This window comes from Heteronotia binoei, chromosome 4, assembly GCF_032191835.1.
Source record: "Heteronotia binoei isolate CCM8104 ecotype False Entrance Well chromosome 4, APGP_CSIRO_Hbin_v1, whole genome shotgun sequence".
Lineage (NCBI taxonomy): Eukaryota > Metazoa > Chordata > Lepidosauria > Squamata > Gekkonidae > Heteronotia > Heteronotia binoei.
The window spans coordinates 48,798,325-48,815,786 of record NC_083226.1 but is presented as its reverse complement, the minus strand read 5'-3'; the positions used below and the strand labels follow the sequence as shown (position 1 = coordinate 48,815,786).

At 42.1% G+C, this 17,462-nt stretch overlaps 1 protein-coding gene across 6 annotated transcripts in view; it reads right to left on the bottom strand.

Annotated features, from left to right (window-relative positions):
- Window positions 1-17,462, bottom strand: part of MLLT3 (MLLT3 super elongation complex subunit) — a 156,396-nt gene that overhangs the window by 39,814 nt on the left and 99,120 nt on the right. For all 6 annotated transcript variants that reach the window (XM_060237238.1, XM_060237235.1, XM_060237237.1 and 3 more), the window contains exon 6: window positions 16,276-16,881. In XM_060237238.1, coding sequence (XP_060093221.1) covers window positions 16,276-16,881 — 606 coding nt within the window. The remainder of the gene's footprint in view (window positions 1-16,275; window positions 16,882-17,462) is intronic.

Here is a 17,462-nt window from a genome sequence, read left to right as displayed (position 1 = left end):
ACCTCAAACATTGTTTTCCCAAAGCACCTACTTGCAGAAGACACGCTCTGGAGCCGCGGAGGTGCGGGCTGAGCCGGAGTGGAGTCGGGCGAAGAGCGGCAGCGGGCAGCATGGTCTGCAGCGCCTGAGGCGAAGTACCAAGGCGGCAGAGGCTGCTGACGGGACGACTGCCTCGGACTTTCCACCCATTCCCCCCCCCCTCCGTGTGTGAGCAATGAGCTGGGGCGAGCGGTGTGACAGGACGGGAGGAACATCTGAAAGGACTGATCCGACAGGCTGGTAAGGCACCTGAGATCTTTAGGGACCCTGAGGGCGGTGAAGGCGGCGGCTGTGCGACGAAAGGGGCGCAGGGAGGCTTACATCCCCCCTGGGCCCTCGAGGTTGTGCAGCAGGCTGCCAAGACCTGCCAGACGGCTCGACAGCCCGGTATAAGAACATTCCTAACTACTTCTCAACTACCACCCAAAGAAAGAACGGGCTCCACATGGATACCGGCGCGCCCAGAGATAAAGACAAGGCAAGAACAGGAAAAAGAACATTGCACTTTATAGGCACTACCACTTTAAAACTATCGCACTTTATTCACCCTATTTATGTCCCTTGTTTTAACTCTTACCTCAGCGGATCTAAAATTGCCAATTTAATAATATGGACTGTGGTTAAATTGTTAGTTATTTAAATTAGATGTTGATTATTAATTAATTAGCTAAACTGAGAAAACTATCTGTGGCAAATTAATTTTGGAAGAGTATTTATTTATTGGTAGGGTTTTACAATTAAGGAGCTTTTAGAACTAGATAATAAATTAACTTTTAGCTAATGATTTATTGGGAAGATTTGGGATGGGGCTTTTAATTAAATAACTATTAGAGCGATTGGCAGATTAGCTTTTATAAATACATCGACTGAGAAGAGGAGGGTTGAGGAGGGGGCAGTTTCAACTTCAACTATTTCATCAGTTGGAGCGGACACAACCAGGAGATGACTGGCCTGGGGATTCCAGTACTCCTGGGGAGTGGAAGGTATGAAGGTGGGACTAGGCGGAATTATAAGGGAAGGAGGCTGAGACATGACAGGGCTCGACCCCCTTCCAGCCTACGTCCCATCCCGACGGTGGCAGGTAGTAGGGCCTGATTAAATTACTCGCCTCCGTCACTGGTGTTATGCAATGCCAGGTCCATCAATAATAAGACTTCTACCCTTCGGGAGTTCCTGTCTGAACAGGATATGGACCTGGCATGCGTGACCGAGACCTGGGTGCGCGAGGGGGAGACTGTAGTTCTCTCCCAGTTAGTTCCCCCGGGATTCTCGGTCTTTCACCAGTCCCGGACTAGCGGGTGGGGGGGAGGGGTGGCTATACTCATACAAGAGGTTTACTCCTTTCGGGCTCTCCCGCCCCCGGAGATCAAGAGCATTGAATGTGCCGGTTTGGCGTGGGACGTTGGGGAGGGGTTGGCGGTTTGGCTGGTGTACCGACCGCACTGGCCGACGTCTTACCGTCCCTGATGGAGGCCGTAGCAGGCTGGGCATTGGAGTACCCAAGGCTTTTCATCCTGGGTGACTTTAATGTCCATGCCGATGACATGTCCTCTAGTCAGGCGACGGACCTAGTGTCATCCATGGCGACGCTAGGACTCTCCCAGTTTGTTACAACGCCTACCCACCAGGCGAGGCACATGTTAGACTTGATCTTCGCGGCGGGGATTTTAGTAGACGATATTACTGCTCAGACAGTGCCATGGTCGGACCACTATGCCCTTAAGGCTCGTGTGGATATTCCACCCCAAGCCCGTTTAGGCAGCGAGCATATTTTAGCTCGCCCACGGAGCCAGATGGACCCTGAACGGTTCCAGATGGCTCTACGGGATCCCTGGCCCTCTGGCAATTCCCTCAATGACCTGGTGGAGTCCTGGAATGATAGGCTCTCCAGGGCCATCGACGAGATTGCACCTAGACGTCCTCTGCGCCCTCGCCTAAAGCTAGCACCCTGGTATAACCAGGAGTTGCAGCAATTAAAGCAAGGACTCAGACAACTAGAGAGGCAATGGCGGTGTACTCAAGACGAAGCGACTAGAGCATCTTATAGAGAGTGTATGAAGTCCTATAAGATGGCAGTCAAAGCCGCAAAGAAAACATACTTCGCGGCTAGGATTGCGTCTGCAACTTCGCGCCCGGCACAACTGTTTAACATAATTCGGACTCTTATAACACTGCCACAGGGCAGCCCAAACACTAGTCAATTGGAAAGCGGCTGTGAGACTTTTGCAAAAATTTTTGCAGATAAAGTCGCGTCGCTCCGCCGCGACGCCCCCGCCATATTGGAGACAGTATGTGAACCCGAGGCTCCTTGCCTGTCTTCAGATTGTGTCCTGGATGGTTTCAGTGCTCTCAGCCTGGAGGCAGTTGACAGGATCCTCTTGTCTGCACGCCCTACAACTTGCAATTCGGACCCTTGCCCCTCCTGGCTTATTAAATCCTGCCAGAGGGAGCTTAGGTATCCTGCACAGGATATCATAAATAGATCCCAATTTCCAACACCTCTTAAGGAGGCAGTGGTCCGCCCCCTCTTAAAAAAACCAACATTAGACCTGGCCGAATTGGCACACTATTGGCCGGTCTCGAATTTACCCTTTTTGGGTAAACTCTTTGAGAGGGCAGTGGCGTTGCAACTACAGAGTTTCCTGGAGGATGCTTCCGTCCTCGACTCCCATAAGTCGGGCTTCCGCCCGGGTCATGGGACAGAGACAGTGCTGGTTGCCCTGGTAGATGATCTTCAGCGGCATCTAGACTGAAGCGGCTCGGCGGTACTGATGTTGTTAGACCTATCGGCAGTGTTCGATACGGTTGACCATCGGTTGCTGACCCGCCGTCTCGCCGACGTGGGGATTCAGGGGTTGACTTTACAATGGCTTGCCTCTTTCCTCGAGGGTCGGGGACAAAGAGTGGCGATTGGGAGTGAACTGTCCCGGAGGTGCCCGCTTGATTGCGGGGTCCCTCAGGGAGCAGTTCTTTCCCCGATGTTGTTTAACATCTACATGCGCCCTCTTGCCCAGATTGCCCGGAGATATGGGCTGGGTTGCCACCAGTACGCTGATGACACCCAGCTCTATCTGCTTATGGACGGCCAGCCTACCTGTGTCCCAGAAAACCTGGACCTGGCATTGCAAGCCGTGTCTAGATGGCTCAGGCTGAGCGGGTTGAAACTAAATCCAGCGAAGACAGAGGTCCTTTGCTTGGGTCGCCGTGGTCCAGGGAGGGAGATTCCCTTACCGGCCCTCGATGGTGTGCCTCTGACAGCGGCGCACAGGGTTAGGAGCCTGGGGGTGCTATTGGAGCCTACTCTAAGTATGGAGGCCCAGATAGCAGCCACTGCCAAGTCCGCATTTTTTCATCTTAGGCGGGCAAGGCAGTTGGTCCCTCTCATTGAGAATGGCGATCTGGCAACAGTGATCCATGCAATGGTCACCTCGAGGCTGGACTACTGCAATGCCCTCTACATGGGGCTACCCCTGTGCCAAACCCGGAAGTTGCAGCTAGTGCAGAATGCCGCTGCCCGGCTGTTAGGGCTCCCTAGACGGGAGCACATTCAGCCGGGGCTCCAGAGACTGCATTGGCTGCCGATAACATACCGAGTTCGGTACAAGATGCTGGTTATGACCTTTAAAGCCCTTTATGGCCTGGGACCTACCTACCTTAGGGACCGACTCTTCCCACATGTTCCCCAGAGAGTGCTGAGATCGGGGTCTCAGAACCTCCTTATAATCCCTGGGCCAAAGGAGGCCCGTCTGAAAGCAACCAGAGACAGGGCCTTTTCGATTGCAGCCCCCTGTTGGTGGAACCAGCTGCCAGAGGAGGTGAGGGCCCTGCAGAGCCTTGAACAGGGCCTGTAAAACAGCCCTCTTCCGGTTGGCATACAACTGATTGATATCGGGATGCCTGAATATTTAAACTTATGAACATCAGAATATTGAACACTGGAATACTTGAAGAATTGATTTAAGGAAGAGGTAGCATAGTATACTGATGTGAGTTTTATGTATTTTTATGTATTTATTGTATAATTATTAATGTATTTTAAACTGATTTATTGTTAGCATTTTGTATTGTAAGCCGCCCTCAGCCCGCCTTGGTGGGGTAGGGCGGGATATAAATCGAACAAATAAATAAATAAAAAATACAAGCATGCATGATTTTTTTTCTGCCTTGTCTCTGCATCAGATGTGACAGAAACTTTCAAATAGCTCTCTGAAAGAGGCCTAGCAAAATTACTCATAATCAAAGGATTCTGCATGTCTCTGTATGAGGTTCTCAGCCTTGGACTTGCCTTTTTCCAATAAGAAGGAAAGGAAAGGCTTTTCTGAAGATGGATAACTCTTACTCTCAAATGCAGAAAAAAATGGTTTTACAGTAAGATATAAATCAGAGACATGGAAAACATCAAGACATTCTGTTCTCTTACTATCATAGATGCTCACTTCATTGTTCTCTTACTAACAGAGATGCTCACTTCATTGTCATCTTCCTCACCCAACCAAACATTGGCAAAATCCTGCCACTTCTAGGATCACCTTGCCCTGTGTATGTTGACGATTTTAAGTACCTGTCCTTTCTTGCTGTAATTCCCTCCCACCTTATTCTCTCTTAAACCATTTATTCCCCTCATCACTGTTAGCAGGTGATACCCGTCCCCATTAAAACTTTACTGGCTCCCTGACAGTGTCTTTGGCTCAATTCATGCATCATAACAAACCACGACATTCACTAATTGGTGGTCTAAACTTTAGGTTGTACAGATTAGCTGTGGTTTAGAGCTCCTTATTCAGTTTTATTTTCCATCTGCTCTGCACTGCCAAATGTGTGGTCCTGGCACAGAAATAGCCATAATGATGCTATGTCAACTCAGGCGCCATACCAAATGAACCATAGTAAACACAAACCAACAGTCATTGCACCAAACCACAGGTAAGCTGTCTTAACCATACTTTGACACCATGACTGAATTCATTTTCTGAATTGAATTTCTGTACTTCTAAAAGCAATTCCTGGAACTACATCTCTCTCCCTCCCTCCTGATTTTGTACAAGTTCATTCACTAAGCCAAGTCAACTCCACTTTGTTTGCTGCCATGTTTTCTGGAACAGCTCTCTGTGCCTGCAAACTCTGACACCATGCCTGAATTCAGCTTAAGTGAGCACTGGATTTCTGTACTTTTAAAGCTGCTCCTTACAACCATTTCAGCTACTACCCTCCCCCACCCCAAATTTTGTACAAGCGCATTCATTGAGCTCAGTCAACTTCACCCTGTTTGCTATCATGTTTTCTGGAATATCTCCATGTCTGTAAACATTCCTTATAGCAAAACCTAGCCTAGATGAACCTGGCTTTGTCACTTTCCCCCAAAACTTTCACTGCTATCTGACTTACCCATACCTCACCCCAGTTCTCACTTGCCAGCTTTAAACTTCATTATTCATGCCACTTTTGGCCATCTAAACAAGACTGCAAACATGTTGGGGAATGTTATATCATTACAGAATTATGTAGAAACATTTGTCAATCCTGTTGTACAGTAAGCTTATAAACAAAAGTTATTTTTGTTATTGCCTTTCTGAAGGGCTTTCTTGGAGCAGGAACGCACAGTAACACAGTTCCGGCTGGCTTGGTGTCAGGTGGTGTGGCCTAATATGCAAATGAGTTCCTGCTGAGTTTATTCTACAAAAAAGCTCTGTGCAGAACAATAGTGATGTCAGGGATGCGGCCTAATATGCAAACGAGTTCCTGCTATGCTTTTTGTACAAGAAAAGCCTTGCCTTTCTATATTTTTTCCCCAAAAAGGGTGGACATAACACCAAGGGTAAAGAAGAATGGCTTAGGTTATCAAAGAGCTGATATTTAGAACGTAACAGATCCATTTACCTTAAAAACTGTATTTCAGTGTTTGCATTTTTTCAGTATTTAAATTATTTCTGATACTTTATTCAGAACATTTTGATAGAGGTATGAAAAGTATACAAAAATAACACATTAATTGGGAGGCAAGAGACACAAGAAAAAGAGAGAGCATATGCCAAAGAGAGATGGTGGCCATCTATGAAAGAGGAACCATAGTATACTTAATTTAATGTTTTTCCCACAGGAACTTTTCGTCAATATCTCTGCAAACATCAGAGATTGTGAAGTAATCTCTTGTCAACAAAAGATTGTATTACAATAACAGGGGAGTTTAAAGTGCCACAAGATTCTTCATAGGGAAATCCATTAAATTTTTATTTTGTTCCTATCTTCAAGAAGCCCAGGGCAGTGTTCTTTCTTGGACAATGCTCTTTGAGGAATGCCCATAATCACTGAAACCTCCCATACCTCTAATCAATTTTTTTTTAAACCCCACCTTGTAGGAATTCAAGCATATCTGTTGCAGTTCTTTCCATATTCTCTCATATCCACCTTTCTAACCACTACTACTACCCCAATCAAGGACTGTGTTCATTGTTCTATCTTCTTGGCTTGATTTAATAAGTCAAGGAGAAGATTTTCTCAACTAACGGAAAATTATTCTTTGACATTCTTTGACATTCCAAAATCCAACGTTAGATTTAATCTGTTTTGCCTGCCCCTACTAATACAATACACACTTTTCAAGATTCAGGAAGGAATAGTAGAAGGTGATTCCACTGCTGGCTGCTGATTAGCTGTACGCAGGCTCTCTTGCGCTACTCTGTATGCGCATCCTTTCAACTCTTTTTAAACAAGTTGTTGTTTCCATTGTGTCAGAATCCTCCATGTGTATATTCTAATGTGAAAAGAATTGCCCTAGCTACATTTCTTTCAATTCTACTCTTCATGAGCTGGAAGATATGAACTTGAAATAAAAAGGTATGTATAGCTATTTTCATCCTTTTCATCCTTTGACATAATGAGCAGATGTGATCACTCATAGTGCATGTTGCAACCAATACTTCCTCTAAGATGTAGAGTCCTGTGGCAAAAATTCTGCTTCATGAGCTACTGGCATTAAAGTTGTGAGCTAATGCATAAATTAGTTTGTTCTGGGGCCAGCTTTCCGAGCTAGGACAAAAATGTGTGAACCAGAGGCTAAAAAACTGTGAGCTAGCTCACACTAACTCAGCTTAGAGGGAACACTGGTTGCAACCCAAACCATCCAGTAAATCTTATATGTCCTCTGGAGTGAAAATATTCACAGCTAATTCAAAAACAGTTTCTTCCACTACCATTTAATCCTGTGCTTTGTAATTAGTCACCAAGGGCTTAGAATATTTAAAAACTTCATTTTAAAAAGCTCTTTTATAAAGTAATGAATGATCCACACAGCCCCGTAGCCAGGATTTGAAGAATTGGGGGGCCCTGATTTTTTTCAGGGGCACATAGTGGCCCTAACTTCCATGGCCTTCTCTACCACCGCTGAGGTGGAAAGCTGCTAGCTCGCTTCCATACAGCCTCCCCCCTCCCCACAGTTGCCTCAAGGTGATCCCTTTCCACCCCTCTTCCAGCAGCTCTGGTGGGGAGCCACTCAGAGGTTTAGATACATGCTGCACGATCTCCTGCCCTTACCTGTAGCATGATCCAGCTAGGCAAGCCCGGCGGGACAAGGGGGGGGGTGGAAGGCGTCACCAAGTCGCAACGAATTTCTGAGGCTACAAGACCTCCGATTCGGATTTCTTCCTGTCGGAGGGCGAGCCGAGGCTGCCCAAGCGGACCTCCCACCCTCGCTCGGGTGGCCAGAGAGACGAGGCCAGAAAACCCCTGCAGGCGAACATCACCTCTCTACTGATCCCCAGCCCCGGACTGCAGCTGGGACCTCCACTTGTGTGCGCCAGCCTACCCTACCCTGCCCTTTTTTGGCAGAGAAGCCTGCAATGAAGCCATCTGCTCCCTACCCCCGCCGCCCTACTTGAGGACCAGAATGGCCTCTTCTTGTAGGCACCCTCTAGCCCAACGTCAGCCCAAGGTGGAGCTTAACTTTCAGTCCTGGGCACTGAAAGTGCCCTGTTGTTTCTGCTTGCTGAGGGGTCAGAGATTTATTCCAACCCCTAAGGAAGCAGAAGCAACACTGAGCTTAACTTTCAGTCCTGGGCGCTGAAAGTATCCTGTTGTTTCTGCTTGCTGAGGGGTCAGAGATTTCTTCCAGCACCTAAGCAAGCAGAAGCAACCTGAAGCTTAACTTTCAGTCCTGGGCACTGAAAGTACCCCATTGTTTGTGCTTGCTGAGGTGTCAGAGATTTCTTCCAGCCCCTAAGGAAGCAGAAGCAACAGGGAGCTTAACTTTCAGTCCTGGGTGCTGAAAGTGGCCCGTTGTTTCTGCTTGCTGAGGGGTCAGAGATTTCTTCCATTCCCTAAGGAAGCAAAAGCAACAGGGAGCTTAACTTTCAGTCCTGGGCGCTGAAAGTGCTCCGTTGTTTCTGCTTGCTGAGGGGTCAGAGATTTCTTTCAGCCCCTAAGCAAGCAAAAGCAACAGGGAGCTTAACTTACAGTCCTGGGTGCTGAAAGTGCCCCATTGTTTCTGCTTGCTGAGGGGTCAGAGATTTCTTCCAGCCCCTAAGGAAGCAGAAGCAACAGGGAGCTTAACTTTCAGTCCTGGGCGCTGAAAGTGCCCTGTTGTTTCTGCTTGCTGAGGAATCAGAGAATTCTTCCGGCCCCTAAGCATGCAGAAGCAACTGTGTATGATCACGTCCCCTAAGCAAGCAGAAGCAATGGTGTATGATGACAGCAGAATGGAAAAGGATGCAGCCGAGGCACTGGAGGCTGGTTAGGGGCCCCAAGTCAGGGGGCCCTGCCTAGCAGTCAGGGAGCCTGTAGGGGCACAGCTCATAGCTATGGGCCTGGATCCACATCTATTTAAATAACGCAGATACATAGGGGGGGAAATGACAAAACTCCCTATGTTTTAGGAAAAGAATATGCTTCAAAGAGATGCCAGATAAATAAATCAGGTTGTGAATTATTCATTTATCTCACTGGTAACCTTGTATAATAATAAAATCTTTCTATGAGTAGAAACATAAAATATACTTGGGATACACTACACACACCGAAATCAAGTCCACTTAGTGTTCACTGATTTTATTGAGAGAGTTAGAGTTAGGTATATATCTAATTTTGTTCTACTGACATTTCTGGCACTTAAACAGTGCTTATCTTTGGCTAGATCACACCCTTCACTGGGTATGCAAGCTTTCATTTATAGCACCTGTACATTCAGACTAAACTGGAGTCCTCTGTGGACCAGTCTCAACTCAAGACCCTGTGTTAACTGGCAAATTATTTTTCTCCAGCAATAGAGGACCACCTTTATTAAGGTGCACCATTATCTTATTAAGGATACCTTCCCATAATAAGACATTAAGAATATGCTTCAAGCCTCTATACCTTAAATCTCACTTTGCACCACTTTAGTTTTCTTAAAGAAAGTGTTCTTCAGAATGTTCTGTTATGTGGTTGGAATCTGGCTGAAGGAAATTAAAGGATTCACCTTCTCAATGAGACTGAATTGTTCTGTTTAAGACGTGTATGACACACCTCAGCATAACTACAGCCATAGTTTTCACTATATTGGCAAATTCAGTTGAAGGAATACCATACTTTCATGAGAAATGAAAAACCAGTTTTAAAAACAATCTTTTTAAAGTCTCCACCACTTATTCAAAATGAAAATCTATTACTAAAAAATCCATATGGGATCCTATTTCATCATGGCTGTTTTCTACTCTCAATATTCTCTGCCAAAAGAATCATACCACCTTAACTTCAGACCCTGGAAAAATACAGGATCGTTCAGTTAATAAGGACCTGGAAAATTTATAGTACTGCTGGAGGTTCCCAGACTTCTTCAGAATGCAAAATTTTAAAAAAACCTCTTATACCAAAAATAAACTTGTATTTTATATTTAACTAAACATGTATTAATTGTGCAACTTATAAAGCTACTTTAAAATATGTACACCATGTAATTCAGCTGAAACATTTTGACTAAACAATAATGAATTCTGAAACAGACCACCTTCCAGGATGAGAACACAACTGGCATAAAAATCACATTTTGTTATAGTACATTAAAAGCTTTCCATCACTCTTTAATCAAGGAAAGACTGTTTTGCTTTTATAGAGTGAGCAGAATGCCAAGACAATTATTCACAGCAATTAGAATCATCCAAGAGATATCAACAGTCCAGGAATGAAAGCTACCTGATTCCACATTAGTGTTGTAAAGACAGAAAAAAAGGAATATTCAAAAGTTAAAAAGCTTACTTCTCATTTCTATGGTGTTCAGTTATTTGCACATCATACTGAAATTCCACAACAGTCACACTAACAGCCTAGAAATTTAATCTTATGTTTATTTTTCCTAGTTCTGCTTCCAATTAAAGGATCATATATAATTATCTATTTTTCATTTCTTTTTATTCTCAGTGCCCAGTATCTTTTACATTCCTTATTTTATAATATAGTCAAGACATTTACAGTAAGGTGCTCCTGATTTTTTCTTCATTCAGCTAGATGATGATGGCAAACTGTCAAAAAAACACTATTTCTTTCTCTTCTCAGCCACAAATTATTTTCATAAGCAGCAGTTCCAGCTTGGAATAATCCATAATGAAACCCAAGGTTTCAGGATTTCCATTCTACCCAACAGTTAGCAGCTCATATAAATATTCTTAAGACCACCACCATATTTCATTATCACACAGACAACAAAAACAAGGTCATGTATTCTGTTATCAGTCGGCTACACCATCTAATATAAGAAACAATCTGGCAAAATTTTCATGAAATCAAACATCCTGTCATTGAAGTCTTCCACAAAAAAGGGATTTAAAAAAAAAATAATCAAAAGCCGAGCAATTAGCTTTCCATTCTCTCATTGCCTCAATAGCCATAAATTTTTACAGGCTTTCCCCCTCCTCCCTTTCACTTGTTGTGCTTTACACTTTTCAGAGGACAGCCAACAAAAGTAACAGTGCAGGATTTCAAGCTGCATGAATATATAAGAGCTTCATGATACCTATACTGGATCATGTGACTAGTTCTGGTTCTCTAAAGGATACTCCACAGTGATGAACCCCAGGACTGCCACTGATATTAACGCTTAAGTTATTTTACAGTCATGAGATCTAAAACAAACAGGCCACTTTCACATTGTAAAATAGAGGGAGAGAATTGTATGGGTCACCCATAATTTCCATTGCACTGAATGGTCTAGCACACTAGCATACAACTAAGAACTCAGACAACTATAGATTTGACATCATTGAAGAACACAGAGATAATTGGTGCTATCTTCACAACTCATTAATGGAAGAAATACAAATCTTTGAAATAAATCTATCATGTGCACTAACCACAGAGGTCTTAAGGATGTTACCTCCATTAGTTTACTTGTAAGTACTTTGTTTCTACATGTTAAAAAAGTCATTATGTTTCCCCCCACAGTCAAAGAAACCTGGTGACATTTTCAGATAAGGATGACAGCATTGCAGTCTAAAAGTCTTACCCATCACTCCTGTCCACCCAGAAGTGGCTGCTGCCCAAGCAAAAAGGATGGTGCCAATCAATCACCTGCCAATAAATGGCACTACTTTCACAGAGATTGCAATCTGGATCCAGAAAATAATTGAAGCTGAAGAAAATATTTCAACACTTAATGATTTAAACAATGTTACGGATGCTTGCTCAATCCAGATCACATCTGATTTAAAAAGTTTACAAAACAAACACATTTAACTACATATAGCTGAAATGGGAGAACCCATAACTTCAGAAACATTACTTTTCTGAAAGCCATGAAGGCATTTTCTACTATGCTATATATATCTATATGATAAAGCTAAACATTTTAGCCAGAATTCTTTGGTGAAGCAATGACATTGTGCATATGCTTATAAATAATAGCAAAAAAACATGTCAAAGAAAAGCATGGAATGAAAATGTCACTTGAGCCATAACAGTAACACAAAAAGTGCTATTATATAAAAATAAAGGAGGTTATTTAGTCACATCCTTTCCACATTTTACAACCTTTGCCCACACTAAAAGAAACAGTCATTAAAGACCTGCATTAGAAACGACATGAGAGACCACCATCTGTCTATGAGCAGCTTCCATCAAGTCAAAACCTAATGCTCATGTCTCCTCAGCAGGCTATTTATTGCCTGTTCCAGACAGTTTAAAATAGGGCAATGAATAATAAGTGAAACTGAGGCTGCAGGGTAGTTAAACACATATATTTGGCGTAAGACTTCCACTAGATTTCAAACAAGATCTCCATTCCTAACAAAAACGTATGCATCCCATTAGAAGCTCTTTCCACACTGGAAGCAGAGTAATTTATTTCTTCTAGACTTCACCATCTTGCTCAGAGATACTATTACAGATAAATCCTGAAAAGAATATTGGAAATGCCTCTGAATTATGTATTTCAGTCTGCAAGTTACACAGGTTGGGGAGGAGACAAACAACAGAAACAAAAACATTCCCTGATTCTTTTGAAAGTTAGCATTTTTTTTGGCTATTGAGTATCAAAGATCAACAATCTGAATTTTTCTTTAACCAGTATAGACAACTGATTTTAAGAGGCACAATTCTAAACCTCATTTAGAACTTTTTAAAAGTGTGTCCAATTCTATTAAAAAGTTATTCCCCCCAAACATACATCAACAAAAGAACACCTTAGGTTCCCACTACAGAGAAAACAATGGTGTTAATATACAGCGGACAATTTTCATGTCTCTTCATCTACTCTAGCTGCTTGAATTTTGTCCAGTATGTTGCATGCCTCTACATCAGAATGAGATCACTGCAATTATGCTTGCCAGACCTTGTCTATTCAATAATTGTCATTTAATAAACTCTGCCAACTTACTAAAACAGAAATTATTTCTTTCAAAAGACAAAATGCATTTGGGGCTTTCCTGTGTGTTATAATTTATGAATTTAATTTTCCATGTAATTTATGTATCTTTCTGGTCAGATGTTTTAAAGCAACACATGCAATGCTATAGCCATTTAGCCTTTAAAATACAGAGCCAAATCAGATATCAGAACAAAATTATCACCCTGAACCCTGACATTTTAGCCAGTCAAGCAAGATCTAACACAGATATGAGCAATGCAGTTATTTCACTCTTCTTCACCTTTGAAAAACATATCCAGTATTTGAAATGTATATTTCTACCCTGCCTTTCTTCAAGGAGCTCAGGCAGTATACATGGCTTCCAATTCTATATTTTATCCTTACAACAATTCTGAGAGGTGGGTTAGGCAGAAAGAGTGACTGACCCAAAATCACACAGTGAGAGCCAGTTTGGTGTAGTGGTTAAGTGTGCAGATTCTTATCTGTGAGAATCAGGTTTGATTCCCCAGCTGCTGGAATGTCCTTGGGTCAGCCACAGCTCTCGCAAGAGTTGAAAGGGCAGTTTTTGTGAGAGCTCTCTCAGCCCCACCCATCTCACAGGGTGTCTGTTGTGGGGGAGGAGATTGTCTGCCACTCTGAGATTCGGAGTGGAGGGCAGGATATAAATCCAATATCTTCATCTTCTTCAGTGAGTTTCCATGACAGACTGGGGATATAAACCTAGATCTCCCAAATCTTATTTTGACACTATAACTATTTTCCTATACTGGCTCTAAGGATATGTACTACAGGAGAAAGTTAATTGCTAAATACAATCCAAGTGAACTTTAATCTTATGATTTGCCATGGTAATAAGAATAACATTCCATTTATCAAACTTATCGTGGTAAATCAAAATTAATAATGAAGATATGATGTGTTTAAAGCACTGAAGATGAACTTTAAAAGTTTTGTATCCAACCTTTTACTGAATAAGTTATCATTAAAACGATTATAATTTTTAAAAATCTTATGATTTACATCTCAAATTCTCATATTAATCCCAAATGGAGGAAGAAAAATGATCTCTCAGTGACATGACCTATTGAATAAATCTCATCAGTCTCATGACTAAACATATGTAAGTTATCTGCACACCTGGCACAACATGGCTTGCAACATGATACAAGATCCAGCTAAAATTATATATCACTCTGTTCTTATTCCCTTCAAGTTAGATATTTATAGCATGTAGGAAGCAATTTTCAGAAACAGGACTTGAATTATTTCATTTCTCATTACTGTCTCAATGTTTCTTACCAGTAACTTCATATAGTGATAACACAACCTACTTCATCTTTCTTCACCATTCAGACAAGGTTAGTACTATTGCTATCTGCTTGGCGATTGTGCTGGAAGAAATGATGTAATCCCTTTGTCTCTCTTCCACCTCTGACAATATGGCCTTATCATTAAAAGGGGCCCCACCTGCTTTCATAACTCACCCAGATCTTCATGGTATTCTGTATTCTTGATTTCTAACACATTCATTTCTCTACCTCTTTCAGCTAAAACTCCCAACATCTGGTTGAAATAAGAATAATTGTTTCACTGTTTCTCATGTTTCTTTAGCCTTGCAATAAGAATCGTATTTTGAAGCTATTCTTCCGTATTTTGGAGTCTAAGTAAGTGGAGCACAGGTCCATCAGTGGCTATTAGCCACAGTGTGTGTGTATATATAAATTTTTTTGCCACTGTATGACACAGAGTGTTGGACTGGATGGGCCATTGGCCTGATCCAACATGGCTTCTCTTATGTTCTTATGTTCAAATATACAGATTCTCCATTTCTCAGGATTTAAGCTTTTTTTTTTAACCTAGTAGAATTTTTCATAGACAACCCATTCAAAAGGTTGTTTCACAGGTGGTAATTTCTTTGTGGAGTCATGTACATTTAAAAACTGACCTCTGAAGCTTCAAAGCATTCTGGCAAGGCAGCAATATTCAGAGAAGTCTTGCCTGCTTGATTAGGGTTTGGGCTATCCAGAGATTCAACAAATTTTACACCTGTTCCCTCTTAGCATGTGGTAAGAACATCCACTCTTGAGTCAGGCTGGGGGGCTTATATTTCATGCTTGCATGAGTCTCTTGATCATTAGCAAAAATTAACAAATCAACCTTAGAGAGTAAAGGGAGCAAAGCTGTGACTGAACGGCTTGATGTGGGCTTTTCCAGACATTGTTCCCCCCCTACCATGGCACTATTAACAAAGCAGAAGAGTACAGTTATTTGTACCTAAGGTCTCCCTGGACCTTAGGGAGACTCAAGGTGAAGCTTCCTGATCATGAGCAAACACACACATTCTTACAACTGCATTCCAATCAATACTGGTCACAGAGAAAGCTTGCTGCCATGATTCTGCCAGTCTTTGTTTGCCCATTCAATATCCAACCCAGGACAAACCAATAAACTTTTACTATATTCTTTGTCTTGTTCTGTTCATCCATGTTCATATAGGCTGGAATCTTAAGAACACTTTCCCGGGAGAAAGGCCCATTTAAGATGTTTTCTATATGGTCCAACAGCAACAAGTTCTAGATTCTCACCACACCACAAGATACTAAAAGCAACATGGATTTCAGAAGCAAGAATCACTAACTAACGGTAGCATCAAGTGATAACTTGCATTTCTCAGCTATCACAGTCACCGCTCCAATGGCCCACCATAAAATACTGTTCATACATTTGCTTGAAACATCAGGTTGGATCCAGAATATATGGGCAATTTCCACTGATTTCCATTGCAGACCCCTGCCAAGTCTCTGCTCAGAGTCCCCCATCCCACAGTAGGAGTATTACATGGGTTGCAATGGGAGGGGAGAAGCAGGAAAGTTCTGTTCCAGTGACTGAAAAATTTAGACTGGATCCAGCCCATCATGATGAGCAAACCTATGTGATTCAGACTTGAAGTAACCTCATGATGGCTACAAATCACTTCTATCATACACAGACGCACGTACTCTTTCTTTTCAAAGACCAGTTTAATGTACTACTCTTTCCTTTGAATTTGCATATTTCATTAGGAAATATAACAAGATCAAAAAATACCAACCTCTTTGAACCCAAACCATATACAGGAAACAATCCCATGGAAAAGTCTACACTAACTCACATTTCTATATGATTATTAATAAACCAACGAATTTCTGCAGTACCCTGGAGGATCGAGAATAAAGCAGTCAAAACATCTGTACAGCAGAGACAGTTGCAACTAATTTCCATGATTTTGGAAAACAAAATCCTCCTCTATACAAAAGATGTTTCTATACATACACATACAAGGTAGTTAGGTGTGTTTCTTTTTTGTTTTAAGGGAGAAAGAAAAATACACAACAAAGTAGCAACGTAATGAAAATAGTACAAAGCCTTACTTCAGATTTTGAGGACATGTTCTCCTCCATATCGGAATCATTAGGGTCCACAATGTCATCAAATGGCGGCAAAGTGGTCTTCTTCTTTTCCAGTGTCTCACTTTCCATTTTGACTTTCCCAATCTTAAACTGAGATTTATCCTTTACTTGTTTTTTGTCAGCAGCAGAACAAGTGAGTATCAGTGGCGGAGCACTAGAAAAACTTTTAAATAAAGTTTCTGAGCCACTTTTTTTCCTCTTTTTGGCCGCAAGATCCTCAGAATCCATGCCAGGAGGCCTTTTTGTAGGGACCTTCTTTTCTTGCTGCTGTCCACCAGTTATGGTAAGGATGTTATTTTCAGATTTTGGCTCCTTTGACATAGGTTTGGGTTCCTTGAAGGCCATCTTAGGAACTATTTTTTCATCCTTTAGTGGTTTGTTTTCTTTGGGTTTCTTAGAGGATTCTTTGGAAGATTTGTTATGTTCCCTGGAAGGTTCTTTGAAGGCACTTTTATGTTCTTTTGAGTCTTTAGAAGGTTTCTCCTTGTGCTCTTTTGTTAATTTGTGGGGCTTTGAAAAACTGTTACTACTGCTGCTGCTGCTAGTGCTTATACTCTTAGTTGGGTCCTACAACAATGGAAATCAAAAAATTAACACCCAGAAAACTAAGATACAACAGATACTGCTACTATGCAATGTCTATTCACTTTAGCAAAGCTTGAGAATGAATGGTCATTACGTACAAGCCGAGTGCTTTCCTTGTTTTTGAAAACCAAAGAATAAATCAATACAGAAGAATGAAGTAGTGAAAATACAGTCAATATGTTGTTTCCACAGAATGGTCACATGCTTTTGTCCCCCCAGTAAGATAACACACATCAAAATATCTATGAATTTACATTGAAATGTTTACCACAAAAAGGACAATAAAGCTTAGAAATGCTTAGATCAAAGGAATGGTTTAACATTTCAATTATCATCTGAGTATCATTTTGATTTTTTTTTATGGATTGGATATTTGAAAAATAATCCAAAACCCAGGCACAGCCTGGGGCAGATATGGCACCAAGACCATACTGAAGGGTTGCTAGATTGCTTTTCTCTGACCATCCACCCACTCCTGAATTTAGTAAGCTACAGAGAAAAAGCAGAGGCAGGTCCCAGAAACCACTGCAGTCATACTTGGACATTGCTGCATGTGTCACAGT